The 27,903-nt window shown below is 33.6% G+C and overlaps 2 protein-coding genes across 2 annotated transcripts; both read left to right on the forward strand.

Moving 5' to 3' along the window:
• Positions 1-1,123: 1,123 nt before the first annotated feature.
• On the forward strand, positions 1,124-6,560 carry LOC130612621 (CD151 antigen-like). The gene is made up of 7 exons (XM_057433963.1): positions 1,124-1,281; positions 3,077-3,268; positions 3,667-3,741; positions 3,860-3,961; positions 4,713-4,868; positions 5,086-5,169; positions 5,913-6,560. The coding sequence occupies exons 1-7, from the start codon at positions 1,222-1,224 to the stop codon at positions 5,964-5,966; spliced, it is 723 nt and encodes a 240-aa protein (XP_057289946.1). The 5' UTR covers positions 1,124-1,221; the 3' UTR covers positions 5,967-6,560.
• Positions 6,561-8,970: 2,410 nt separating this feature from the next.
• LOC130662585 (uncharacterized) lies at positions 8,971-26,802 on the forward strand. Its single transcript, XM_057461476.1, has 5 exons — positions 8,971-9,384; positions 11,361-15,665; positions 16,132-16,202; positions 19,716-21,430; positions 23,248-26,802. Exons 1-5 carry the CDS (start codon positions 9,318-9,320, stop codon positions 26,276-26,278), a joined length of 9,189 nt encoding a protein of 3,062 aa, XP_057317459.1. The 5' UTR covers positions 8,971-9,317; the 3' UTR covers positions 26,279-26,802.
• The last annotated feature ends 1,101 nt before the right edge of the window (positions 26,803-27,903 follow it).

Raw genomic sequence — 27,903 nt, forward strand, 5'->3', positions numbered from 1 at the left:
TTGCTTTGACATTCTAGCTATTTGAAGTGCTCCCTGCAATTGGACCTGACCTAGGTAAACCATGTTGGAAAAGAAACTTTTTGATGTAACCATACCCTTGGTTGTTTTAGGCGTTTAAACTCAAAACCACGGAAGTTTAAACGTTTTTCTTCCCTTTTTTCAGAATTTCATTCATTGGAATCTAAAAACTGGGGGACGTTTCAGGCGTTTTTTCTTCCCCATCTGTGACTTTCATTCATTTGGAACCTTAAAACCCGCGACGTTTTAGGCGAATTGACATTTTGCCTAAGATCGCCCCAGGTTTGCTTGCTGTTTGAATAAAGTATAAATGAAAAAATCAATAAAACATCATGAGGTCGAAATCGCGGATGCGAAACCAATTTACAAAAATAATTCAGTTTTTTTATAGATTATTGTATCTATAGAATTTTTTTTTCTAGGCCACAAAATTAGGCTTAGGCAAATATGCCTAGGCTGCCTAGCCCTAGAGATCCGTCCCTGAGTCTTAAGTAACTACACAGCAATTTTCTTGGTCTTTTTTTGGTGTCACACTGTTCTTCTTTGTCCTTTTGTTTTTAACAGCAATACCACATTTTTACCAATTGTTTAGCCGCCAAAATAAACTGCTTTATCGAGGTTGTTCAAAGGCATCTTTGCTTATACTACTTTACACAGAGGTAACATTATGCAGCGAGAAAATGAACTTGTTGTTTGTTGTGGTGTTGCTGAGCGCGATCGCGCCCCATTTTGAATTTAATGCGCGGTCAGGGCAAAGTTAGTGTACGCAAGAATTTGATTTGGTGAACACACTGGAAGAAAGGGATGCTAACAAATTTTAAAAATAATTATGAATAAAAATCAAGTGGCATTTTAATTTCCTTATATGAATGGCAACGTTCGGCCACCATACAGCACCAAACCAAACGCAACACCTACAACAACACACAAGTTCATTTTCTTCTCGCTACATAATGTTACCTCTGTTTCACTCGTTTTACGGCAAAAATTCGTCACGTGACCGTGACAAGTCCTGGGCACGAGGTTAGTGCGAAACTGGACCTAGCACTGCTTAACTATGATGGAGATACAATACACCTCCGTCATAGTAGTCACACGCTTTATGTTTACGTTTTAAATCCCATTCAAGTTTTGCTTCACACTACATACAGCAAGAGAGTTCTAGGCGCGAATAGCATACTTCGTCAAGAAGAACACCCCAAGATGGGTACTGGAAAATTGTGTATAAAGTATCTACTATTTTCATTTAATGTAGTATTTTGGGTAAGTAATTACAGCTTATTTTCCTAAATTAGGCAACAAATAATTCCAACCTAATTAAGCCTACGTTTACATGTGGGCCAAATGAAATTTCATCCTGGGATGAAACCTTTTTTTTTACATCTCTATTTCACCCCTTTTGAGCATCAACTTTCACAGAATTTTTTTAATGTGAGTTTATAAGCTTCCCCTTGTTAAAGATGTAAAATTGGTGAACGGTAGAGCAAGGGTTTCATGATGCTAGCTAGCTAACTATTATTCGAAAATTGTAGACCTGTTTTTGGAAAAATGCCTGACAAATATTTCCAATTAGCACATCAGAATGTTGCTAGCAGACAAAGTTTCTATTTCTGACAAGTATTTCCAATTAGCACATCAGAATGTATGCTAGCAGATAAAGTTTCTATTTCTTACGTATATACTACAACTTCTTTTTTAGCTAGTGGTCTAACATCTAGCTAACATATTTTATCTTTTTTAATTAGTAATGGCTTAAATATAGCTGGCTTATAAAATTAAGGTTCAAACCTTTATTTTATTTTAAAAAAAATATTTTTAGCTCACCCAAACTATGACAAGTTTAATGTTTAAAGTTTAATGTTTACATTTTTGATGTTATTATTTGTATGCATGTTTAAAAATATCAGAAAAATCGACAGGCAAAGCATGTTAATTCCCTATAAGCCATTTCAGAATTAGGATGCCATCTTCCGTTTTTTATCAAGGTAAGCCGAATTAAAGGCAAGGAGAGATAGATGGATGTGCATATTTTACATGGCTAACCTCACAAATATCGAGGGATAACCCTGTCTATTATTTCCAGGAGGGCCCATGACTTAGATGGAGAGTCCTAGAGTATTTAATGCTCATTTTGAGTTACACAAACCCAATTGGGGCCCGCGCTCTACTAGACAACTTCCGGCAACGTCCAACGGCCCACACAGTAAGCCATATGCCCAATTTCCCTCACATGGCTTGGGTTAACCCAGGGCTATTGTAACATTCACTCGACAATGTTGAATCGACGTCAAGAGGAATCGAACCCTGGTCTCCCGCACAGAGTACGAGAGCTATGACCATTAAACTACTGCGTCACAAATCTTTGACACTGACATAGCTTTTTTTGCCTACAATATATATACTAACATGAAGAGGCTTGTTTAAGAGATTTTAGACTTTCTTGGCTGTGTGTTCTTATGTGTCAATGTCATATTTGGCACTCTCAGGTAAAAATAATATGCAGGTCAAAAACATGCCAAATCCAAGGTGATTCAGAAATTTGCCTAGGTCCAGGTGGCCAGGATTAAATACCTATGCCTGGTTTTATGGCTTCCCACATGCATTTTTCATCTGTAAGTGTTTTAAAAACAAAAAAGCCATGTTTTATTTTTGCACTTGAAAAATAGAAAGAAACATTCAACTAGATGTTTTAGAATTTTTTAGAATTCTTTGTGGCATTTGTATTTTGATAAAAAAAAATCAGTTAAAAGTGACATCATTTTTTTCATTAATAAATGATATGCCATTGTTAATATATACTAGAATCACAGGTATATTATACTATAAATATATATACAATTCCCTTAATAATTCATAATACTCAATAATTCACATAGGTCGTTTGATAAAAAAATAACTCCTGTTAAATATATTGTGCATTTATGATTCATAATAGAAAGGTGAAAATATTAAGGCGTGTTTATTATTTAAAATTCTGGATTCATTTTTACTTCTTGTCCAGTTTCCCTGTGTTCTCAGGCCCAATGCTCTCAGTATTATTGCAAAATGTTTATTTTAGCTGGCTGGTTTAGCAGCTATTGGGGCTGGCATATGGATGTTGTTTGACCCTGGTAGATTCAATGATTTTCTAGGAAAATACACATTTACAATACCTGCTTCAATATTAATAGCAACTGGTCTATTTGTGACATGTGTTGGGTTTTGTGGATGTTGGGGTGCAATAAGAGAAAACAAATGCATGCTTGGCACAGTAAGTATTTGTATCAATGTGTGTATCCTGCTGATATTAGACATCTAACTATTATATATGTTAGCTTTTTTAATTCAAATAAAAAATATCTCATTCACAATTGCATGTAACTTAAACTACTAAACCATTTGATGATAACCAAACTTAGCCTGGACCTGCAAAAAAGGAAGGGAAAAAACTTTTTACTGAGAGTGTATTTTACCCAAACGCAATGTGGCAAAATCTTGTAGAATCCTAAATTTAGTAAATAAAATATTTTCCTGTAATCTTCAATATTAATAGCAGCTGAAACTTAAAAAAAAAATTGTATTAAATAGTAAATGTTCTGGGACAATTTGGGATTTGAATAATATACAAGATTTTAAAAACATTTTCATATGATTTGACTTTTTTTTTAGTATTTTACAATGCTGTTGTTGATATTTTGTGCTGAAGTAGCTGCTGGGGTGCTGGGTTTCTTGTATCGTGATAAGGTAGGAAGATGTATTGGAACAAGTATTGGATTTTTTATAAGACAATAAACCCAAAAGATATTAGGCAACTTTGTGATGTTTTATTGACATATTTTCTGTTTTTGTTTTCTTTGTGCAGATAAAGGATGAAGTGACCTCTGAATCACAGTCAGTAATACAAAATAAATATGGAACTGGTGATAAAGATATAGATTATGCTGTAGACACTGTACAAGAAAAGGTAGTTTATTTGTTTTGAGTGCTTTTTTTAATGTTTCTTTAAGATCATATATTTTTTATGTAATAATTCACTGCCTGTCTTGTGAAAGTAATAATCAATTTTCCTATCAATTTCAGTTTCACAGTTTAAAATTAATCACTAGCTTGTGTTAATTGGATGGTGGTCTTATTGATATGTTTTTATTTATGAGAGGAACGAGTGTTTTATGCATCAAATTTTCTGGCAATCCTTTTTTGTTGACTTCTAAGATGTCTGAGCACACAGGTGTGTTTCTCTAATAAGAATTAAACAAATAAGATTTGTTTGATTTTTTGTGTAAAGTAGTTATGTATAAAAAGTGCTGACATCAGTAAGAATATATATATAATGTCAAACTTAGGCAGTTTTTTTAGCATTGAACAGACTAAATCATTAAAGCGAGAAGTGATTTGACATATAATACTATTTTCCCTATCCTGTGTTCAAGCTCTGTCCAGTGTTACAAGTAGTTTTCTCAGAGAATGAATTCTAAAATTTTAGTTGTACTTGTGCATGGAGTTGATTTTAATATATGGTCTGCAAATTACTATATTGCTACCCAATTAAGCTTAAAACGCCATGAATTTATGCTATACTTATCTGAACCCAAAAATAACATTGACAATTTTTCCAGCTATAGGTAGTAAAGTCATGATTTTTGCCTGGCCTAATTGGAAAAAATTAACAATTAAATCTTATACTAATTTTTAATCTCACTGTGTAAAAATTTTAGCTTGAATGTTGTGGTGCTAATGGTTATGGTGATTATACTCCTTCTTCCAAGTGGTATTTAAACAGAGGAAGTGCCATCTATTATGTGCCACCATCTTGCTGCTCCACGCAATCAAAATGTCTGAAAACGACAGACACAAATGTTGTTTATACCAAAGTATGTTCCATTTTTTATTTATTCTTGTTTTGTATTTTTAAGGAAGAGCGAAACAATTTGGTATATATAATGTGTTTAAAGTGTACGCGGATGGATAAAACAAATATTCGATGTAAATGGTTGTTGCTTTTGTTTATCCCAGTTGTCTGATGCAACTTAAAATCCTGCTCTTGTTGTTGCTGTTGTCGTCGTCGTTAATCATTTACATCTATTTTAGGGTTGTATTGACGAACTTGTTAAATATACTAAGGACAACATGATGATCTTAGGAGGCATTGGAATAGGATTAGCATGCGTGCAGGTAGACATTATTTTAACTTCGCATAGCCAGTAATAATTCAAAATTGGTACAGTAGACGTCCGTTAATTCGAACACGCAAGGGACTAAATTATTTGTTCGAATTAAGGAATGTTCGAATTATCGGAAGTTCAGAAAAAACAAGAATTTTAATAAACGTTAAAGGTTTTTATGCTGATATAACTTAATTACAACTTTAGTACAAATTTTTATTAAAATCTTTTAACGTTGTTTGCTTGGCGATGGTAAACTTCATTTTATTGGAAATGCCAATTTAATTGATAAATTGAAAGAAATTTTGCCACCATTGATGCAATAAAAATGAATAAATATGAAAACATTTTTTTATTTTTCCATTAAATTTTATTTATCGATACACAAAATTTCGAATTAACGAGCATAATGCCAGCCTTCGGACTAAAAATTGGTCGAATTAGCGAAATGTTCGAATTAGCGAAGTTCGAATTAAGCAGCTGAAAATATAAGACTTTATTAAACCAAACTCAATGGACTTGGAAATTTGTTCGAAATAACGGAAAGTTCGAATTAAGCGGCATACGAACTAACGGACGTCTACTATATGTGTATTAAAGGATGCCTTAAGTCTTGCTAGAGCTTGCATTTTTTTTGCCCCTCCCCCTTAAATCTGTGCATCCGCTTCTCTAGTTATGTTTTTACTTTGGTTCTAAACTGCAAAAATTGTGGCTTCATCGTTTATCTTGTTTATATTTTTTATAACAATTTAGTTACTGGGGATGTGTTTCGCTTGCTGTCTTTTCTTTGCAATCGACGATTACTGAAGTGTTATGAACGCTGATTGAAGACGTATTAACCTGTTTCATATATTGGCAAATTACTGTTTTCTAAATAGTTAATCTCGTTAATACGTATAGCAATAAGGCAAAAAGATGTTAATATATATGTATACTATTTTTAAAAAAATGGTATCAACTTTGATGTTTTTCCGAATCTATTAGTTTTTTTGTTGAGTGTTTTTGCAGTTTTAGCGAAATTGTTAAAGAAATCCCACTAAAGTCGTAAGTTCGCGAAAAACGTATAATTTACCGAAACACTTATTGCGGCTATCTTATCGTAACTTATGTGTATGTTTCAGTAAAAGTGTTGTCATAGCTAATTTCTCAACGCTAATTTTCCCTACAAAGATGTTTCAATGACGTTTACCATAAGGGCAAATCTCATGAATATAAAGTAAGATTTTGTGCATTATAATGTATATAGGAACTCAGCATTTTCTCTACATCCTGGCTTGTAAAATGGCATGGGGTTTAGTGAAAAGGTTGTATAAGTTAAGTATGTTTTATACGAATTTTACACTCCTCTGTATATATTTAAAGAAAAATGTTATTACGTAAAATGATATATTAAAAATAAAATATTTCTTTTGTGGGTATATAGTACCACTAATGGTTTCAGTTTTAACTGCACTGCTTTTTATTTTGAAGTTATTAGTTATGTTTCTCAAAGAGCAAAAAAGGTTTTTTCTTTATTTACTTTTTTTAGTTTTAGCTTTTATTTATGTTTTTTCCCGGTGTTATTATTTCGAACCTTTTTGTATTTAGTAATAATTTCTATTCATATCCTGGGAAAAATTGTTATTTCTTTGTGAATACCCATATTTTAAACACGATCTGGAAGGGTGTTTTTAATTACCTTTGTCCCACTTGCTTGGCTCGAGAGTTTATAAGCCTTCTTGTTTTGTCATGACACCTGTGGGCTACCAAAAGTTTACTTCAAAAAAATCAACCTTTTGTGATGAACTTGAGGGCGGCCTGTGATAAAGGTTTCAGGTCAGAGAAGCTGGAAATGAGGGCGAAAACCATGCACATTTATCAGGCCTAATTCAAGAAAATTAAAAGTGCTATGAAGAAATTTCAGACAAAACTGTAATTATATTTAAGTCATATTTTTATTCTCTTATAAAGAGAATGTTGAACTTTTCTTTACAGTTGGTTTGGTAACAACAACGTAGATGTGTCAAATAAAATGCATATTTAAACAGTATCATCCTAAGAATTTCAAAGGTTTTTGTGATTTTATGTTTTTTCCAAAAAATTGTGCAACCTGGTAATCAATTGGGTTTTGTAGCCAACACTAAAAAGTGAACTTTTGTTTTTTTGGTCCAAAATCCACAAATATAAGCTTCGTAAAAAAATTATTCGCACAAAAAATTTTTCTTTTAAGAACACATTGCTTTATTTTTGATAAAATTATTTATCAAGCTTGTTGAGTAAAAAATAAAACAGCTGTATGACGATTTAAAAATATGTCGTTAGGGAAAGGAAAATCAGAATTTATCAGTGAATGGGAATGTCAAGGCCATGAAATGTAAACGCAGAGTTTAGGAAACTCCTAAAGTAACTACTTTTGCAAAGTCATTTTTTCATTCACATGTAAGTTTCCTTCAGATTTTTAGCAGTTGCTAAATATAACTGCAAGCAGTGAGTCCATAATTGTCTTCACTTCCAGAAGACAGTTTGTCTATGACTACGTATGAGGGAATGAAAACAAATTCGACGAACATACCTTTGACTTAAACGCCGAGCATGCGTAGCTTTGCAAGGTGACATATAAAACTTTGGTTCATTGAGACAAACCTTATATAACGTGATTAGGCCTTTTTTAGGCCCATGTTATAAAAAAGGGAACAGGCGCTGGGAACAAGGTTGGAAAAGTATATGGTGTTAATATATCTCATTTGTAAAACGTCACATTAATTATTTGTTGATGTTTGACGTTTATAAGGCAATCAAGACTAATTGAAGTACGTAGTCACGAGCAAATAATTTGGCAACTATTATAGGAAAAAAAACGTAACCCAGTCCATCCGGGACCAAAATTGTTCAAATTCCCGAAAACGAAGCAAACTCACTAATTTACGGATCAATACACTAATAACGCCATCAAAGCATTTTAACTCGAAGATCCTACACACATGCTTGTTTGTCTGCCTTATGAATTTTTTCATGGAACTTACTAGCGGTATACTAAAGTATCAGAGCTAGTAGAGTGCACATTTAAAAGTCCTGTATAAACTAACTTATAACTGGGACCATCCAACATGTGTAGTTTTGAGTAAAAAGAAATCGTGCACTACTCTATTTCTGCTGTGCATGAGTCACGTGATGTCAAAATAACGGAATGACGTCACTTAAGCTTTTGACTAAGCGAAACATATGATTATCAGAAGGTTGAGGTTGAACATGCAGACACTTGCAATTAACCTAATATAAGTAGGTGAGTTTGCAATTAAAAACGACGAGATGTTAATTGGAGTCCTTGTTGAGATAACTTAATAGACAAATCTATTAAACTACAAGGGCAACCTCGTTCCCGGTGTTGTACCTTATCGTCTGAGCTTATGAGTAAAAAAGAGCTGTGAGGAGGACTGGGAAGGATTATATTTGACTGAAAAGTAGCGTTTAAAGATTAAAATAATTTGTGTGAACTTCCTTCTGCAGAAAAGGTTTAGGTAAAAAATGTAAAACTATACTTGAAGTAGTTGAACAGCACGTCAGACTTCAATTCGCCACTAAACAGCACTTCAGACTTCAACTCGCCACACCACAATGCCCTGCAGAGACAATTTTAATTACTCGCAAATTATTATTATTGTAGTTCAAGTACTTTAATTGTACAACTCTTGTCAAATGGAATACTTGGCATCAACCTCGTCCCCCCGGACTCTCGAAAAAAGGGTCTCGTAGTCCCGATGACAAATAAAAAATGATCCTAGATGCAAACTTTTCACTAGACATGTCTCAACCTTGACCCCAGGTCATTTCTTTCTTTTAATAGAAGACACAAAAATGATCTCAAACAAACTAACATGGGTCCTGCTGTGACACAACGCAGTGGATTGGTAGGCGTCTCTCATGAAAGGGGAAAGAACAGAATGACATGGAAGTAACTTATTTCCCTCTTTAAAGTATCATCTTCCATTTGATTAACTGTCTTAACTTCTAAACGAATTATTATCAAAGTAAATAAATTTTGATTGACTTACATACTTGCGGTAACGTTGATGCCATTAAGTAGAACAATGAAAATGCAGATTAAACTTCTTAAGTTCGTTTAACTCAACTCCGCGTTTGTTTCTGAAGGTCGTGTGTTTAGTTGATGTTAAACTCATTATGAAATCCATGTGTGAAACGGATTGGGTGAATACTATACATATCAAAATTGTATTGAATATAAGTGGTAAGTTTTGTTTTTGGGTAATGTCCTATCAGAAGTGATTTTTATTACTATAACTAGTTGATTTGGGTAGCCTCTTCTGTGTCTATATTTGATCCTCTGAGGCGGAATCTATTCTAGCACATTTCACGATTCTATTTGAGATATGGCATTCGTGAAAGCAGGGCAACCGAGAACGTTAAAATTGTTAAGAAGAAGAAAGGATCAATATATAATTCATATCATGTGGCTATTATGACTGGAGTGATATTTGCAGTCATATCTCGCTACTACATCGAAGTCAAGAGTTTAATCTCATTTTGTAGGCATTCATAAGCAAATATTGCGTTGGTGCAAATTTATTATAACCTAAGAATTATATGGTGTCCTATTTTTCATTTAGCATGGAATCTTAAAAATTGAGTTTCTTTAATTGCATACATGTTAAGCATTCGCATGTCCATGTATTTTTATTCAGAGTTATATTTAGTAACCATGGAAAATATACGAAAAGAGGTTTTGCTTGTACTTTTACGCAGGACTCAGAGAATGTTATGTTTTTGTGAATACTGTGAGTTATCTCATTCGAGTTGCGTTTTGTGATTATGACAGGAATCAATCAGACGTTTGTTTTTACTCTGAGTGCTGTTGAACCACTAAGTGGACTTAAATGTCAGTCCACTTTGAAAGAAAATAGACAAACTCTTTCTAAAGCAAACAAACATATCGAAAATGTACACACCTAGTTGTCAATTAAACAAAAGTATGTCATCATATTGAGATAACGGTAATAAAACTAACTTAACACCTGTCCATAGCACTGAAAACTATAGACCTTTATTTGAGGGAACAAACTTTGAGTGGATTGTTTGCATCCTTAAGGGATGGTTTTTGGCCTTCATTTTACAAATTCAATGAAAACGTAAAAAAGAATTGCAAAAATTGTTAACTTGAAAAGAGATTTCCTAATAATAGTCGAAATGTTCTATGCACGGGGCACAAATGTCAAAATTACCTTGAAAACAAAGTTGTTATATAAGATAAAACTTTCAGATCTTTTGTAGCAATATTACGAAAATCAGTGACAAAAGCTTTATGAATGATGTTTGAAAGATTTCTAAGAAGACAATAATCTGAAATGAAAACGAAAATGAAAGTGACGCGACAAAAATAATATAGTCTGTATCTGATCTTTTTTCATTTTCTCAGGTAAAGCTGACAGCTTCATAATTATCCCCTTTTCAGCAAAATTCTATAGCCGAAGCAAACACGTTTAAATATTTAGCCTTTTTGTTCCTAATTGAGAACAAAGAAACCTTAATCTCTTATTATTTGTGATCAACCTCGTCCCCAGGGTCTTGTAGCCCCTGAGCCGTTATTACGGAGTGGCTCAACTTATCAACAAGGCAAAATGCCCTGGAAACGAGGTTCATATGTGATCACTGTGGAATATGGTTTTTGTAGTATGGGTACTAAGTTTGTTGGGAGACCAGAGATCCATAATTTTCTGCTCAGCATTCGAAATAGTATAGGATTAATGTGGAAGATTAAAGCACATTAGGAACTCCTTTGTAGGGATTTCATTGATAACCTAAAATTAAATTTTTATCCAAATTTTCAGGTGATCCGTTTGTAAAAAAAAATATATAACTATGATGTACAGCCGCCAATGCTATTAATAAAAGTCCTTTAGTCTGAAATCTGCACATTTAAAATTGTTTTTTTTAAGTATTTATAAATCTACACCTTTTTATTTCAGTGTATTTACATACTTAAATGCAACCAATTTACGTATGTTGACTTTCGATTAAATTTCTAATCGTAAGGCATCTGGCATAATTATATAGAGCTCTGTTGTTATTATTAGAAACTTGTTGAGGTGGTCTTTACACATCCTCCCAGGGGGAGAGTAAACAATTTGTGCAATGTCACTTTGAAAAGGTTTTTGAGGGAGATTTAAAAATGCAGAGACACATAACTGACTTTGGTTCATATTTCAGCTCTGTGCAAAGATCTGGAATCCAATGAAAAGAAGTGGCATGGTTTGTGTGACAAAGATGGCGTCACATGTCACGTCGAGTGCAACAAGATGACGTCATCAGCTAGAAAAGTTGGACTTGCAACAATGTTTGAATATTTGCTGACAAATTTTACGGGCTACGATGAATTTTTCTATATCTCCATTATCATGCTAGCATTCTCAACAATAGCTGCTGTTTTGTTATATCATAGAAAAAAGTTAATTCCACCGGAAGACGAAAGGAACAAAGAATCTGAAGCACAGTTAACTGGAACATCCGCAGAAAATAGGCACGGTCCATGGCTACATCGTGATTCACAGGTATCAGTGGGTAATGACATGAAAAATCTTGACTGTTATAACAACAACACGAAAATTAATCCTCTCCTTCATTGCGAAAAAGAAAAATACAATGGAAAGAAAAGTAGAGCAAGAAAAAAACACACTGTGTTGAACTCACTCATTAGGACAGTTCCGAACGAATACAAGACGCGTATTATTAATAGAGAAGTCTGTAGAATCAATAATCAAAAAAAGAATCCTATGTGTGTATGTCCTGATGGGACAAGAAGCGTTTCTCCTACTGCTTCTTTGCTTGACTTAATGACGGATTATCCATTTGAAAGCACTTCTCACGAGGATTCCCCATCAATATGCGTATCGAAATCAATTTTGTCAGAACCTTTGCCAGTTGTGATTGAGAGCGATGAATCAAGCATTGAAGCTGAATGTTGTAAAACATTAAATTTTAAATTGTTGGAAGAATGTTCAATAGCTACATCTAATGAACTTAATATGAACAATGAATTTCAAAATCGTACCAATATATCGGCTTATGGAAAGGAAGAAAATTTTAAGACATGTACAAATAAAGAGACAATTATTCCACCAACTATAGAAGAAGAAAAAGGAACGACAAATGGGTTTTTCTTTTCTGCAATGGCTTCATCAAATGACGACGTTTTAAAGGAAAGTTTATTCCAAAATAAAAGTATTATTTTCTTGAATAATAATGTTAATAAAACAGATGAAAATATTGATCCAGAAAATCAGGAAGAGTACAAAAAAGAAGAAAATGAAATCAAAGACTATATTCAACAAAAGCATAAACAGCTGATGAAACATAAAAACGAAATAAGTCTAACAGAAAAAGATAAAAAGTTTGATAGTGGGTTTCAGACTGATAAAGACTGTGTTGAAAAAATAAATACATTAGAGTTTCTGACGGGAGAAGAAAAAAACGCAGATAAATATATTAGAAAAGAAAAAAATGAAGAAAAAGAGCTTGATATTAAAAGAAACACAGAAAGAGACAAAGATATTCTTGCAGTAGGAAAAAAATATGAAAAGAAAAATAAACTTGAAGATAAGGAAGAACTTTTCGGTCAAAACGAAAAAGAAATCGTTGTTAATAAAAACATTGAATGTGAAGAAATAGTTGAGGAAAACCCCGAACAAGACCAAAGTCTAGCACAAGAATATAAGTTTAATATTATTAACTTCTCTCCGCAACAACATTCCAGCATTAAAGATATTTCTATACCAAGTGCTAAAAAAGAACAAAATACCTCGATAAAACGCAATGTAAACTCGATTAAAAACTCATTCACAGAGCCTTCTAGCAGCATTACGATTATTAAAGACGAATTAGTTTCCAACCAAGACATTGTGAATGAGAAATATTCTAATAACTACGCTTCTTTAGAATTAGGTCTAAGTCCTTGTATAATAGATAACGTGGTTTCTCTTAATGTTCATAACAATAATCTCCCTAATCACAAAGAGATCAGATATAAAGAAATAGTTCGTAAACAAGAAAATATTGATTTAGACAAAACTTGTTTAGAAGATAGCTCAGTAAACGAGTTAAAAGGACGCAGTTATAACATTACGAATAAAAATATAGCTGCCAACGTTGAAAGTTTACAAAAAGAAATCGGTTTAAAAACACAGTCAAATGGAACAGAAATATATTTAGATGAAAAAACGCACACCGTCGCTAAATTCGCATCTCTGTGTAAAACAACAAAGCATGAATTAAATAAAAATAGGTCGACTAAAGTTTTCAAAAGTTTGTGGAAGCAAGATAAAGACAGAGAAAAGTTAACACCGAGTGGAGAAAACACAGAATTTATCAAATATCGAGAAAGCACAAGATGTAATATTATTAACGAAGATTTTTCTCCCGTGACTGAAGATTTGCATCGAGTTTCTTTTCGTGACATTGACTATAACACTGTCAGTAATTTAAATGACAATAAACTTGACCTGCAAACGAAACGAATTTTATATAAGAAAACACAAGGTGATATAAGCAACATGGGTCAACTACTTTCATTAATACTTGAAACTGACAACTTCGGAGATCTACCTGTGGAAGCTGTTGATATGCTTGGCGGGAAAATTACAATCTCCGAAGATGGCGAATATGCCGTGATCGACATCGAAGGACAGCGTAAAGAGTATAAAATTGATAAATTTAAATTGCAAAACAACCAAGGTTTTAGTGAGAAGATAAGAAAAAGTCGCAATCTAGCTGCATTGTTTGATGAACTAGAAAAAATTAACGTTGTAGGAGAAAATATTTCAAGCGAAAGTGTTATTAACGAAGATAAAAAACTTTTGGATCTGATAATACCTCATAAAGGTTGTCAAAGTGAAGCTATTGAAAAACCGTTAGCAAGTAATTGCGACAATATGACTTATTCCGGTGCAACTAAGGCACGACCGGATCAAAAAAACATGAACACACATGAAAAGGAAACGAAAGACAATGAAGTAATAAATACGAAAACTAATGAACTTTACAAATCACAATACAAGCCAACTACGCCAACACAATCACCTGACACTTTGGGAAAACAAAACTACACGATAGAAAATGGCGAGAAAGAAAATATGAAGCTACAAACTGATCCCACAAACCAATTTAGTAATCCTCAAAATTCCATAGTTGTGGAACACGATAATGAAATTCAATTATACATTAATGAACCGGATGTTTTTACTGTCAACAAACACAATAGAACTCACGTTCCCGTACACGATATTTTAACAGTAAATGAAAACAAAAGTTATGATAGTAATGAAAATAACGCGAGGTCTATTAATAATCGAAGTGCTAATCACGAAGATTATAAAATTAACCAAAATTTGGTTAGTAACGAGATAGAGAATCGTCAATGGATAAAAAAAACAGATCATGTCAATCCTAGTGTTTGTATTAATAAAGAGAAAATAATCAAAAGCAGAATAGAAACTTTACACGAAGAAAACGAGAGATATTTGAATGAGTTTCAAAGTGGTAAACAAACATCAAGTTTGGATAACGTTTCAATACAATTGACTGACGATATTTCCAGAGTGATTACGAGCGATGTTCTGGAACAACACAAAGATAATTTTAAATCGCAACTTACTAGAGAGGTAGATGTAAACCAGGAGAATCTTTGTATAAGCTACAATCAAGTTATTTCTCCTAGTACAAAGCAAAACTTACATTCCAATTCTCCTCAAAGTATCCCAAGTCATGAAAATAGTTCAAGTTGCGAATTAAGTATAAACCACTGCAAAAAGGCTCGCTCTGAGAAGAGTAACAAAGCAGACGGTAAAAGTTTAAACGAAACATCGAGCAGTGACAATAAAAATATTTCACTCACGTCAAATCGCTTTCATGTAGTAAAAGAATTAACATCACAGAGAAAATCAAGATCTTTAAGCAACCTACACATAAAAGAAATAAAAAACCAACAAGAAGAAAAGGGACAAAAGTCATCAAACAAGCTTGCTAAAAAAAGAAAGTCTAAGAGTATGGAAATACGTCGCAAAAAACCCAGCGTAGTACTATCAGCAAGTTTTACAAACATTAGCCCAAAAATCAAAGAAACAAATTTAGACGACTTGATGAATTCTATAAATGGAAATGGCAGCCATAGCTGTGATTACATTTTTTCAACGCAAGATCGAAGAAAATCTGAACCAATTGTTAATAACTTATCTAATTCGAGTGATTATTACAGTGTAAACTTCTTATCGGAGGAAACTGACATTGATGACGTCACTGAGACAGAAATTGCAGCTCCTTTGGAAAAAGAGATAACAACATCTGAAGAAGTCAAAACAATCAAACAAAAGGAAAAGTTATACTCTCAAAAATTCTTGTCTGGAGAATTAACAGACCACGACCATTTGGAGCAACGAAGTGAACTTGAATCTCCTCTAATATCTCCAACCAGTGTTTGCTCAGAAGATAACTTGCTCTTCTCTAAAAGTGAATATCAAAAAGGTAATTAGATCAATTATATTTCGTGCTATACTTTTTGTCTTTATATATACAATCTGGCTTATAAAATACTTACATGCTGACGTTGGAACAGTGAGACAAAGACTTCTATATTGTATGCGGATTGTGTTTTCAAAACTTACTACGAGAATCTTAATTTCTGCAACAGTCCTAATTTAACTACGGTGTATTGTGGGCATTGCATTAGTGCATTGTGGGGATGGAATTATGCTTCTCACTGTTTGATCTCACCATGTACGACGATATGCGTACCAATTAGAATTGGAAACAAGGTCGTTTTTAAGTCCGAGAACTGCTTTATGTATACAACTTGCCAAAATATCAGCCAAGCTTATAAAAGTCTATTCAGTTTCGTGCATATTATACCACGTGATTGTGTTGCATAACAAGGGTGCCTTATACTAAGAACAACAGGCCAGCATTTTAATTAAGGTATTTATATCGTTAGAACTCAATGACGCTACAAACAGGGAGGATGAACAAAAGTTTCTTAAAAACGATAATGGGGAACATTCACAAGTAAGTATCATTTATCCTATTTTTTACTAAGATTTCACCAAAGGCATTTAGCTGTATTGCAATTTAAAATTTACTAAACTTGACGACAAAATAAAATATGACAAGTAAACAATTGAACTAAATATTTTTCATAAAATCTAAAGTCTCTAAATTTTCTATTGCATCGTTCTATATACACAAAATAATAATTTAAAGACAAAAATTATATTAATTTATCGTAACTATCATTGGTTACATTGTTTTTCTCTTAACAATTTGATGCACAATAGATGGAGGGACATCCTCGTTTCAGTATTTGTAGCCTAATGGCAAAGCCACTAGGGCGTACTTGACAACCACAAGACAAGAACGCCTGGGAACAAGGTGGATACAGGGAAAACATCATTGTGAAATGCAATAGCAAATTTGTTTGTTTATTTAATCTAGCAAAACCGGTTTTCGCCTGGCTTTACAGCTAGTCTACAACACTTACGATATAAATCTAATCTTTAATCTCTTAAACTTGCTCTAAGTGAGTAGCCTTACTTACCCAGTACATATGGACGAGTTATATACAAATATTGTTTATGTTATTAATACATGCAATACTTCGTGAATGTGACACATGAAGATTTAGGCTTAAAAGTTTAAGCTCTAGCAAATGTGAATCTTCCTCACTGTTGTACTGTACCTAATCATCTACTGCCACTTGTGTTCACATGCAAGGTTTCAACTTTCCACAGGAAATGGAGTAAGAAGAGGGATATAGTTGCAGTAAAAGCCTGTAGTAGCTTGCTACTGGTAGAGTGGTAGCTATGTCAGGACGATACACTATCAAAGCAGGTTGGCGAATTTAGAATAGCGTCTGATCAGGAATTTTTTGTTTGATAAAAGAGAAGATGTCATTAACATTGTAATTAATAATACTGAATTGCATTTCCCATTTTAACGCTTAGGGGATAAAAGTTGTATTTTTAACAACTACGGGTGAGAACTTTTTTCACAGTTGTTCTCTTTCTTTGCGAGTTAATCTCAGTAAATAAAACAGTTGGAAATATAATGTGAAATATCTCACTTTTTTGTACTTGTTCTGTATATAGCATATTTGTTTGAAATGTTTGAGATCTGTGATTAGAATGCAGAACTGCAATTAAAATGTATTCAATGATTTGTTGCATGGAAGCGTGGGAATGTCAAGAATGCTGGCAGTTATAGAGTACGATTTAGCTAGCTAATCTTCACGTGATATTGATAAGAAAAGCAGTTATTTTAAAATTTTGTTTACTCTTGGAGTTAATTAATAATAACAGAGTTCATCATATGATAAAGTTTAAATTTCCTGTGGTTAAGAACCTTAACTTAGCTTCTATTGGAGCATAGTTAAATGTACTTATCAATATGCGACTATTCTCTCTTTTATATATGCTCGTTTCAAAATTTTGCTTTTATTCTAAATGGAATATAAGAAAATATATATATATATATATATAAACTTGTATCTTAATATTGATGTGACATGGTTTTTCTTGGATTTCATTTCAATATTTCCTCCTCAAAATCATGTTCTCACACATAGGGGCGATTTTTACATCAGTTTGCATTCTAAGATTGTTTTATCCTAACTGTGCTAAAAATATGCAAAGAATATACCAGGGATGTTTTTTGCCCAAAAGTTAAGAATATTCATGTTGAAACGAAAACATGATTATTTTTATAAAAAAAACGCGTATTTATTTGTTACAGCCACTGGATTTAATAAAAGTTTTTTAATAAAAGTTGGGATGAACGAGTTGTTAAAACCTTATGTTATTATGTAATTTAGAATCACAAAAAGATGTATTTTTCGTAGACGAGATAAATTTTAAGCAAATTTTCAAAAGCTGTACCTCTAGTTGTGTAAAAACCTACTCTATCGTACCGATGTGTAAATAGGAAGGGGGTGTTTCATATAGACTCAAATTCAGTTGGGGCTGGGGAATTAGGGAAAAGAGGTGGAAAAAAGAAAACGTTGATATTTCGAGGAAAAATTTGGTTGGGGTGGTTTAATGGTACTCTAGGGTTTATTTTTATAGGTCAAAGTCTACCGAAATAATTATTTTAATTCCAAATACTTTCTCCATGCTTCGAAATTATGATGACTTCTTTCATAAGATTTATGACAAATATCCGTCTCTCTTTGCGGCACAATGAGCCTGTAACAAGCGTAAAGAAAAACTCCTAAAAATCTATTATCAGCGATGAATGTCACACAAACTCACGTCAAAATCCGACTTGCTTTATCCGGGAAAAAACGGAGACTGTGATCCCTTGATAACGGTCAACATAAATAGAAATCGTGATGTTTGAAGTGGAATTTTGAAAAGGTATTATGTTATAAACTGCAGGATATGATAAAATAATGAAAAAATATCTAGTAAAATCGAATCGTTAAGAGGATATTGGATATGTGTTCTAAATGACTTATTAAAAAAAATTTACAAATCGGTCATGTAAAACAATTAATGTTCTTAATCACGCCACAAAGTATGTATAACATATTTTTAATTCATATATATGTAGTAATGCAGTGAGACCAAGACAAATAGATATCTATTTACATTTTTTCAATCTTAAAGTGTTTTGCTTGTGTTCTTACGAGGGTGTCGTTTTACATTAAATTTATTTACATCCAGTGGTAACGAGGTAACTTGGTACTGTTTGTTATTAATGCAGTCAACTCTCAAAAGAAAACAAGAAAAAGTTCGCTAAACTGAGAGTTCATTATTTTCTTTTTAAGAGTATGTTGGACAGAATTAGGTTCGTGAAATTGAGATTTATCCAGGATTCGTAACATGAAGAATTCACTGTATTGTTATTTCGAAAGTTGTTGTCAACTGCAACCTCGTTCCAAGTCTTTTTAAGTTTGTTTCGTCCCAATGTAAAAAAACTAAAAAGTCCTGGGGATGAGGTTGTGTCAACGGATTTTAAGTAAATTTTTAACATTTGAAAGAGGTATAAATACGCACATGTTTATTCTGTTTGTGTTTTATATGTCCTTCCACTAGTCTAACTAAATACTCATAGAAATTTATTTTCTTGGAGCGCTGTTTTAAAAGATTCTCTCTTATTCTATAGATAATGAAAGGTACCTGCATTTATGACTATCACATGTTTGAACTTTCTACTAACTTTATATGTGTTTTTATATAGATATTATCTGTCTGTTATATAATTTTAAATTTCGTGTATTTATCTACCTAAAGCTACATTAAAAGATTACAAAATGTACACTCGAATTTTAAGGCTATTGAGAAGCATGAGTTACCATAAGCACCAAAACATACACTTATATTAAATTATTAAACACGCTCATTTTAAAATCAACGTTTAAGAGATTTGTGTCTGTCAACCACATCCCTACCTCTACAGTACATGCACATGTACTGTAAGGGTAGACATGAGGTGATCAAATGTATGCAAATGTAGGCAAATGTATGCAAATGTATGCAAATTTATATCCATGTGCGTTTAAAAGTCTTGTTTATTTCTTGTTAGGAAACTCCAACTGACACCGTAAGTAAGCAAACAGATATGGTATGTGAGCTTCCCATTATCTGTGGAGATTCGTACAACGTAATGGGAGATGAACGAGTAAAAAGTATTGAATTTAATGCACCAGATGTGGATAAAATTGCAGAAGACGTGCCTAAAATAAATTTATCATTTTCAGAAAAACGAGCAAGAGACAAGAATAATGAAAGAGATACGGAAGTATCAGTTTCTAGTACCAGTACGGATAATAGCAACTGTCAAGTCCCTCCAGTCGTTTCAACGTCATCTGGTATGCCACTATCTACTTCAGACATTCCATCAAACGAACTAGCAACATCTCTTGCAAAAAAATTGGAACAACTAAAATGTATGTCAGAAAAAAGTGTTCCAGAAAACCCATCAGGTGGAAAAACAGAAGAAAGAACTTTACCAATACATTTAGAAAAGAGACAAGGATGTGAAAGCGATGAAATAAACGATGGAATTCAAGCTCAAAATGACAAGTCAATTGAGAATTTGGAAGAAACTGTTGAAAGACTTGAAACTACTGAATGGCAATCTGTAAACAATTTTCTTTCCAAGGATCCTCTTGATTCGAGTATCAGCACAGTAGATTCATCTTCTGATCAAGAAACAAACAGACATTTAGATTTAACGAATGTATCGTTATTTAGTGAAGTGGATAATAAAACACATTCGGAGCTTTTTCAATGTGCACATAATATACAAATTATTATAGAGGACGAAGATGAAATAAAGCACACCAGAAGAAATAAAAATGAAGGATTGGAAACGACCATACCCTTCGCTCAGCCTCTAGCTATCCTTGATAAGACAGAGAGTGACATTAAAGATGCCGTGTTATCAGAAAACATCCCTGTAAATCCACAACAAACTAGCGCTGTTAGCGTTGCCAATGATTTCTTTTATGAAGAGAGTTTGTTTGGATTTGGTTCTGATATATTGACTTCGTCACCAAGAATTGAAAGTAACATTTCTGCATCTACCATAAGTGCAAGTGAAGCAACCGCACCAATTTTAGATTCGCTTTCATTACCAAAAGAGATCTTGACTAATGGCGAAGATTTGAGCTCAAGTGATACTTCCTATTCGTTCATTGATACTGATATATTACCTGTAACTGAAACAGTAAAAACAGCGGCAATATCTTGCATAGTCACACCTCGTGATAGCGAAATTAAGTCAGCGCCTAATACTCCATTTACAAAAAAACGAAACAAAAATCACCTTTATAAATTATTAACCAAGTCTAATTCCTGGCAATTTGTAAGCGATTATCATCTGTCCAAGGACAGTCAGCATTTAATTGATAGTATCGAGGTGGATATAGAAAATGAATTCAATAAAAGACAAGAAGATGATCAAATTAGACCAGACAAAAACAGACAAGGTGTCCCCTTTGCAAAAAATAACCTAAAAAGGGTGGCTACTAGGCAATTATATGGCGATCCACCAGTTAGTAACAATTCTCAATTATTCCAATCAATATCATCTACAATACAGAGTAGAGATACTGAACCAACGAGCTTTAAGAGATCTTCATCGGAATCCTTTACATTACCAAAAGGTTTAAACCTGAAACCGTACGCTTCTGATCAAAGAATATCCAGGTCGCTCCATAGCATTTTCACAGGCGACGATTTGGAAACAGATATAGACGAAGTGGATGAAACTGAACTACAAAATATTTTACAAAGGTATGTCGCATGTATTTTACAGCAAGCAGATTTTTTCACGAAAATTATCAACAGTATTTTCGTATAGCCACTAAATTTTCGACAGAACTCTCGAACGATAATAAAGAATTTAAATTCTACTATCATTTCCAAAGATCAAATGCTATCAGGATTTCTATTGCAGTAAATTGTTTTAAGATACAACAATGTTCTTACTTCTAAAGGATCACAAAGCACCGGGATAAGATTTTTTGAAATTGACACACAACTCATCTATTGCATTTTCTGTTCCAGTGCAATTTGCAATACATTTAATTTCTTTCGTTTTACTTTTTTACACGAAAATGTCACAGATTTTAATTTATGTTTTTTTTGTTTTTTTTTTGGTTTACGCCCAGTTTTGGGTGTTTGCGTTGAAATTGTTAAAACAAAAACTAAAAAAATAATTCTTTTTCACACTACACCGCTCACAATTTACAACGTTAAGCAAAACTTATTTATAGCGGACCACGACGAGGCCAAAAGGTTATAAGCATAGGCGAATATATTTAAGACTACAAATCAGAAATTACCCAGCCCTTTCCATACCTCTAAAGGAACTGGGTGGAGGGGGTGGCAGAGGGGACAATCCCTCCCCCAATAATGTTGGCAATTTTTTCTATCTACAATAGCGATCTCAACTGCAATAATATAATTTGCATTGTTTTTACATCATTTGAACCCCTCCCCTCCCTGAAAACATTTCCCCTTCTACAAAGAATATCAAGTGAGTAACTAAGCTTAGTTTATAAAATTGGGTGTTTTTTGTAAAATATCCATTATAAAAAGCTTTGCGGTTTACTGTATAGGCTCCATATATTTCTTTATATTTGCTAACAATACTTTCCTCTCAGAAATACTTTTATAAAATTAAAGAAATTCGAGCTCGAATTATATGTAGAGGCCCTGGAAACGAGTTTGACAAATTTTGATTTATATAAACAAAATATTTAAGCATATATAATGTTCTGATTTTGGCGTCAATTGAGTAGCCAGCTGATTCGTTGCACAATATTGAATAAATGATTAATCATATAGCATTTTAATAATTTAAATATTATACTAAAATATTAATGTTTTAATTCTTGTTGGTACACATTACGCAAAATTCAATGGAAGTTTATTTCTCATTTGAAATTTCTCCTCGAATAACAAAAAAGAAAAAACAGTTTCCCCTACAAAATAAGTAAAAACAGACCGTACAGTTAGTTGGCCTAGCCCTCTCCCAGATAATGCTAAAAGTGACTGTTTTTTTAATAAAGAAACATAACACAAATTACAGTATCATTGCTTCAGTGCCATGGTTGCCCTTGCGGAGACTCCCCCAGCCTCCCCCAAACAAATTTGCTTCCCACGACATTAAAAGATGAAAAATACAAATGAAGTAAAAGTTTTAGTAAAGTCAAATTTAGGGCAAGTTAAAATCACTCTTGGCTCCGTTTTCTGTTGCGCCTAACACATTTTATATGTTTTCTATAAAATATATTTCCTTTTTTAACAGGATTGGCAGCAGACTTTAAAAATCTTGAAAACTTGGCAAAAACTTGGAAACCCAGGATAATAATTCAGGTTTTGGGCCTCTTTACAGCCACTCTGTTCTATCTGAATTGTTCTTTGTGGCTTACGTGAAGAAATAACATGCTAAACAAGTGAACTAAAAATATAAAAATAAAAAAAATATGGTATACAAAAACAAAAACAAAAAACAAAGAAAAAAAGGACTAGATAAGGACACACTGTACTCCTTTTCCTTCTTTGTTGATATTTAATCCTTTATTTCTTTGTGGATTTTCGTTTAGTCCTGCTTTATATGAAAGATCACCAGACGTGCAAGTAACAGACGTTGATAAGATGTTATCTTCAGCACCACCAAAGAGACTTGTCAATGCACGAAAATATGTTATCGTCTCAAAAACTGAAAGACGACTGTCTGAAAAATCTTTAAACTCGCCGACATCTCCTAAAGAACTAAAACTAGACAACGAAAAGCAGGAGAATATTGATTCTGTTTATCAGGATGTAGAGAAAGTGTTGAAGAATGATGTAGAAGAAGTACTGTGTAACAGTTATTCATCTGTAAATACTGTAGAAGATGACAGCACTAAGAGTAGCGATGGTGATCCGATAACAAAAGAAATTATGGAGGAAGCAGATAAAGTCATTCAAAATCAGCAAAAAGAAATAATAAATGGAAAACAGTGTGCTACTATATTAAAAGAAGACATCCCAAAATCAAATAAAAACATTGTCATAGAGGAACGCACAGCAGAAGTAATGGAAAATGTAACAGATGATCGACCTAGTGATGAAGATTTTACTGGAGCTCTTACTGACACTGAAGATAGTATTTTAAGTAAACAAACTTTTACAGAAAGGATTGATTTGCTAAAGTTTAAAGATACAATTCACACTGCAGATTATGAAAATTTCAAGCAAATTTCAAGAAATCCATACAATCACCGCGATTCCTGGGATATTCTTGAAAAATCACCAATTCAAGAAATCACAAAGCAAAGTTTATGTGTTGATAAAGGATGTTTAAAAAAAGATACAATAATGGAAAGACAGGTAAAGCATCAGTCATGGAATATTTTGGATTTGAAGACCGATGATAATATGAATTTTCTTATTGCTCCGAAAATAAATCATACAGATAAACGACATTCTTCAGACATCAGTTATCTTTTTCAGAAATATCAAAAAGAAAAAGAGTCGGTGAAAAGAATGAACAATAATAATATAGGTGACAGTCTGAGTGATTTTAGTGAAATATCTTCTATTTCAGATGCTAGCTCTTTTGAAGATTTATGGCATAAAAGTGTCTCTGAAATCGAAGAACCAGCATTCCATTTTATCAGATCAATGCAGACACATCAATCAGCATTTTCACCACTCGAATACTTAAGCGATGATGAAATCGAAAGGTTGCGTAAATTTCAATACGACACTGAATCAGCGTCAAAAGTTAATTCACCAAGGTTGCACAATATATCGAGCCAATCATCTGGTGTAGTATCTCCAATTACTCCTAGTTCTCCTTGTATGTCGCATGTAACAGCTCCAATTGAAGTTAAAGAAACCATTGTTGAAGATTTACCATTCCCCACTAAGCCCACATTTGTTCCTGAATTTTCCATGTTCGATGAATCTGACCTAGGTAATATGGTTCTGGCACAAGCAGCTTCTGCAGTACGAAATAGGAGAAAGGGAAGTCGAAGGAATGTTCGAGGAGAGCGAAAGCCTGTAGTGACTCCATGTGAATTAAATATCGGTAAAAATAAAAGGAAGGAAACAAAGGCCTCCGATTCAGGCATATCAGATAGCTCAAATAATTTAACTCCAGGAGAAACTAAGTTATCTAGTTTTATGCCGGTTAAACCGCCGTCCTGTGAGCTTACAGAAGTTAAGCAAATGACAGAAGCTCTTTGTACAGAAAATACAAACGAAGTAGTAATGTTATCAAAACAGAACGTGGAGAGACACGAAGCATACGGGTATGATTGTTCCTCATCACCACAGCCACTATCAAGTCGATCACGAAAATCTTCGACATCCACTCTTCAGTCAAAACATTCTACTGAATCAGACAAAAAACGCAGACATGTCAATGGAAATTTAACCGGGAATAAAATCAACAGAAACAGTCATGAACACTCCAGTTCCATGCCAAATCTGAATTTTGTTAAGCGATTGTCATCAGAAGATTTAGAAATTTATGATACCGATGACTTTCTTAGTGAGTCTAGTTTACTCTCTGAGACATTTTTTGAGCAAGGCTCTATCGTTGATGACGAATTATACATTTACCCTTCCCTCCACTTACGAACATCACGGAATTCAACACCGAAATGCCACGAAGACAATTCGGATTCAAGCGGTGGTGAAAGTTTTTCTACGGAATATCATGATAATTACTCCGATTTAAAGTTGAAAGAATCTGAGCGGACAGTGTATTGCGGAAACCCACCATGTTCAAAGCAGCAAGTTATGGTCGGTCACGGACGATCATTGTTCACTTCCTGTCCAGCTTGCTTCACGTGTTACTGTAGTCGTTCTTGTAGGCGGGCGCATTGGCAAGATCATAAACGAATTTGCTTTTACGGCCGCATCAGTTATTATATCCGCTCTCTGATTACACGTTGTGAGAAGGAACCCAAGTTAAATACGCAGTTGCACAGTCTAGCTGCAGAAAGTTTCAATATTTTTGGTCGCGGTGTATTGTTTATAAATTTCGATTCGGCTACCGATGCAAAAATTGCTTTAGTGTCCAAGACAACAGCCTTAACAACGTCACCCGTTTATACACCAGAGGGTAATATCCAGAATGACAATGCACAAAATCGACATACGCGTTTTCTTTACCAAACTTTACAGGATTATGACCCCGAACAGGAGTTTGTTATTAATATCTCGATTGTCATAGGTGATAGTAAAGAAATTCCTAAAAAGAACCGTAAAAGTACAGTGGTTCGTTGTGCAAGAATCCCAATACTGCCAGCGAACACATCCACATTTGGTTATAATTTGTCGTCTTACGTCATACGAACTTTTTCGTTGCCGAAAACGATTGGAGAGGATTTCATCAGCAATATGGAAGCGCGTCGTTATTACTGTCGTGAGATATCTTTCGGGTTAAAACGCTGCGGTGTCCATTTAAAAACAGAATATCCCGACGCCTATGAAAAACTTTGTCGTTATGTCGAGCAAGGAGTTATATTTTTACCGTTAGTACTGTATGGTCAAAGAGATGGACGAAATTTTAAATGTATCTTATACCCAGAGAGCGTTAATAAATCGGAAGAAGCACACGGGGAAGGCGTTCTCGTGTGAAAAAAAAGCATTTAAAATTTTCTATTGAATGTCGATATTCTTCGAAAATAGGTATTTATCATTTATACTGATTTGACAAATAATTCCAATGAAAGTTGCCCATCACACTCAAAAAGTATTTCCATCAACAAAAAATATAGTGTCAGTCTATTTATAACCATTAGCGCTGTTTGTTACTGTTTGCAACTCAAAATTAGGCTTTCTTCCGTTCGCCATTATTTTATACGTTCAGACGAATTTACCTAAGACTGGTTTTATGTTTTTTTAAACTTTTTTTTTATTCATTATATATTATCATGTATATTTAACACGAGAAATAATTTTCTAAAAAATAACATTATTTTATTGCCTGTAAACAAATTGTAAATAGTTATGTGAATTTCCGAAAATAAACATATTCTAAGAATCATGAATTATTTATATAGTGGCATTTCTTCCCATTGTTTATATTTTGAAGAGGTCCGACAAAACGAAATTTAATGTTGGGGGGGGGTAAATTTCGATGAAATAACCAACTCCGGAAATAGCTACTTGCTGCAAATAATGCAGAAACAATGAATAAATTATCTATTTCTCTTTAGTAATAGCCGTCGTCTGTCTGTGTGCCACGAAAGCCGCGTCCTGTTACGGAAACACGAAATGCGATATATGAAGGACGGGCGATCCCGTGGACTTTTCCACGATTAACCAGCTATCTCTATAATAACAGCCGTCGTCTGTCTGTCTCTGCACAGACCCCCCGCTAAGTTAGAAAATGATGTTACGGAAACACGAATACTTTGTTGCGAAGGTTAAGTATAAAGGACTGAGGAACCCGTGGGTTTTTCCACGGGCAACGACTTTTTTAATAACAGCCATTGTCTGTCTGTTCGTGCGTCTGTTTGCTACAGAAACACAAAATGCGATATATAAAGGACGGGCGACCCCGTGGGTTTTTCCACGGGTTGACGACTAGTATTATAATACGTCTGTCTGTCACGCAAAATGGTAACGCAGTAGCGAGACACACGAGTGCCGTAAATAAAGGACGGGCGAACTCGTGGATTATCTGCAAAAAACTTTGAGATAAGAAATCCAGGAGCAAAAATATACATTTTATCGCAAAGATTTCTAAAGCATTAAATGCCTTAACTTTGTTGCGTTCAATTCACGAACGTGAAACTTATTTTGTTGTCATTTTACAGCGTAACCTAGTACTAGCAAAAACAGTTGCTTGGCAATTTCTATACGTGTGGAATAAGTTTTCTTACAAGTTCTCTCACGACGTATATTTTAGCCAAAATCATAAAATTGGTTTATACTTGGCTAAAAAATCTAAATTCCTAAATTAAACGGTAAATATGAAAGGGGTAAAAATGAAGCCATCAAATTGTCAACTGCTACACACATCGTGTTGCAAACGTTTTTGCAGAAATTCTCACCAAAGGAACGGGCCACAAGTGGACGGGGGTTTATTTCTGTTCGAAATACTGTATTTCTAACGTATTTTCTTAATTTTTACCGTATAAAAACACGGTTTTTAGATAATGTATAAAAACACTACGGTTTTTTAGATAATGTAATCGAAAATTAAATTCGGGAAAGGCCATTTTAAAGCACAAACAGACATTGTTAATGTAAGGAAG

The sequence above is a fragment of the Hydractinia symbiolongicarpus genome, chromosome 10 (assembly GCF_029227915.1).
Source record: "Hydractinia symbiolongicarpus strain clone_291-10 chromosome 10, HSymV2.1, whole genome shotgun sequence".
Taxonomy (NCBI): Eukaryota; Metazoa; Cnidaria; class Hydrozoa; order Anthoathecata; family Hydractiniidae; genus Hydractinia; species Hydractinia symbiolongicarpus.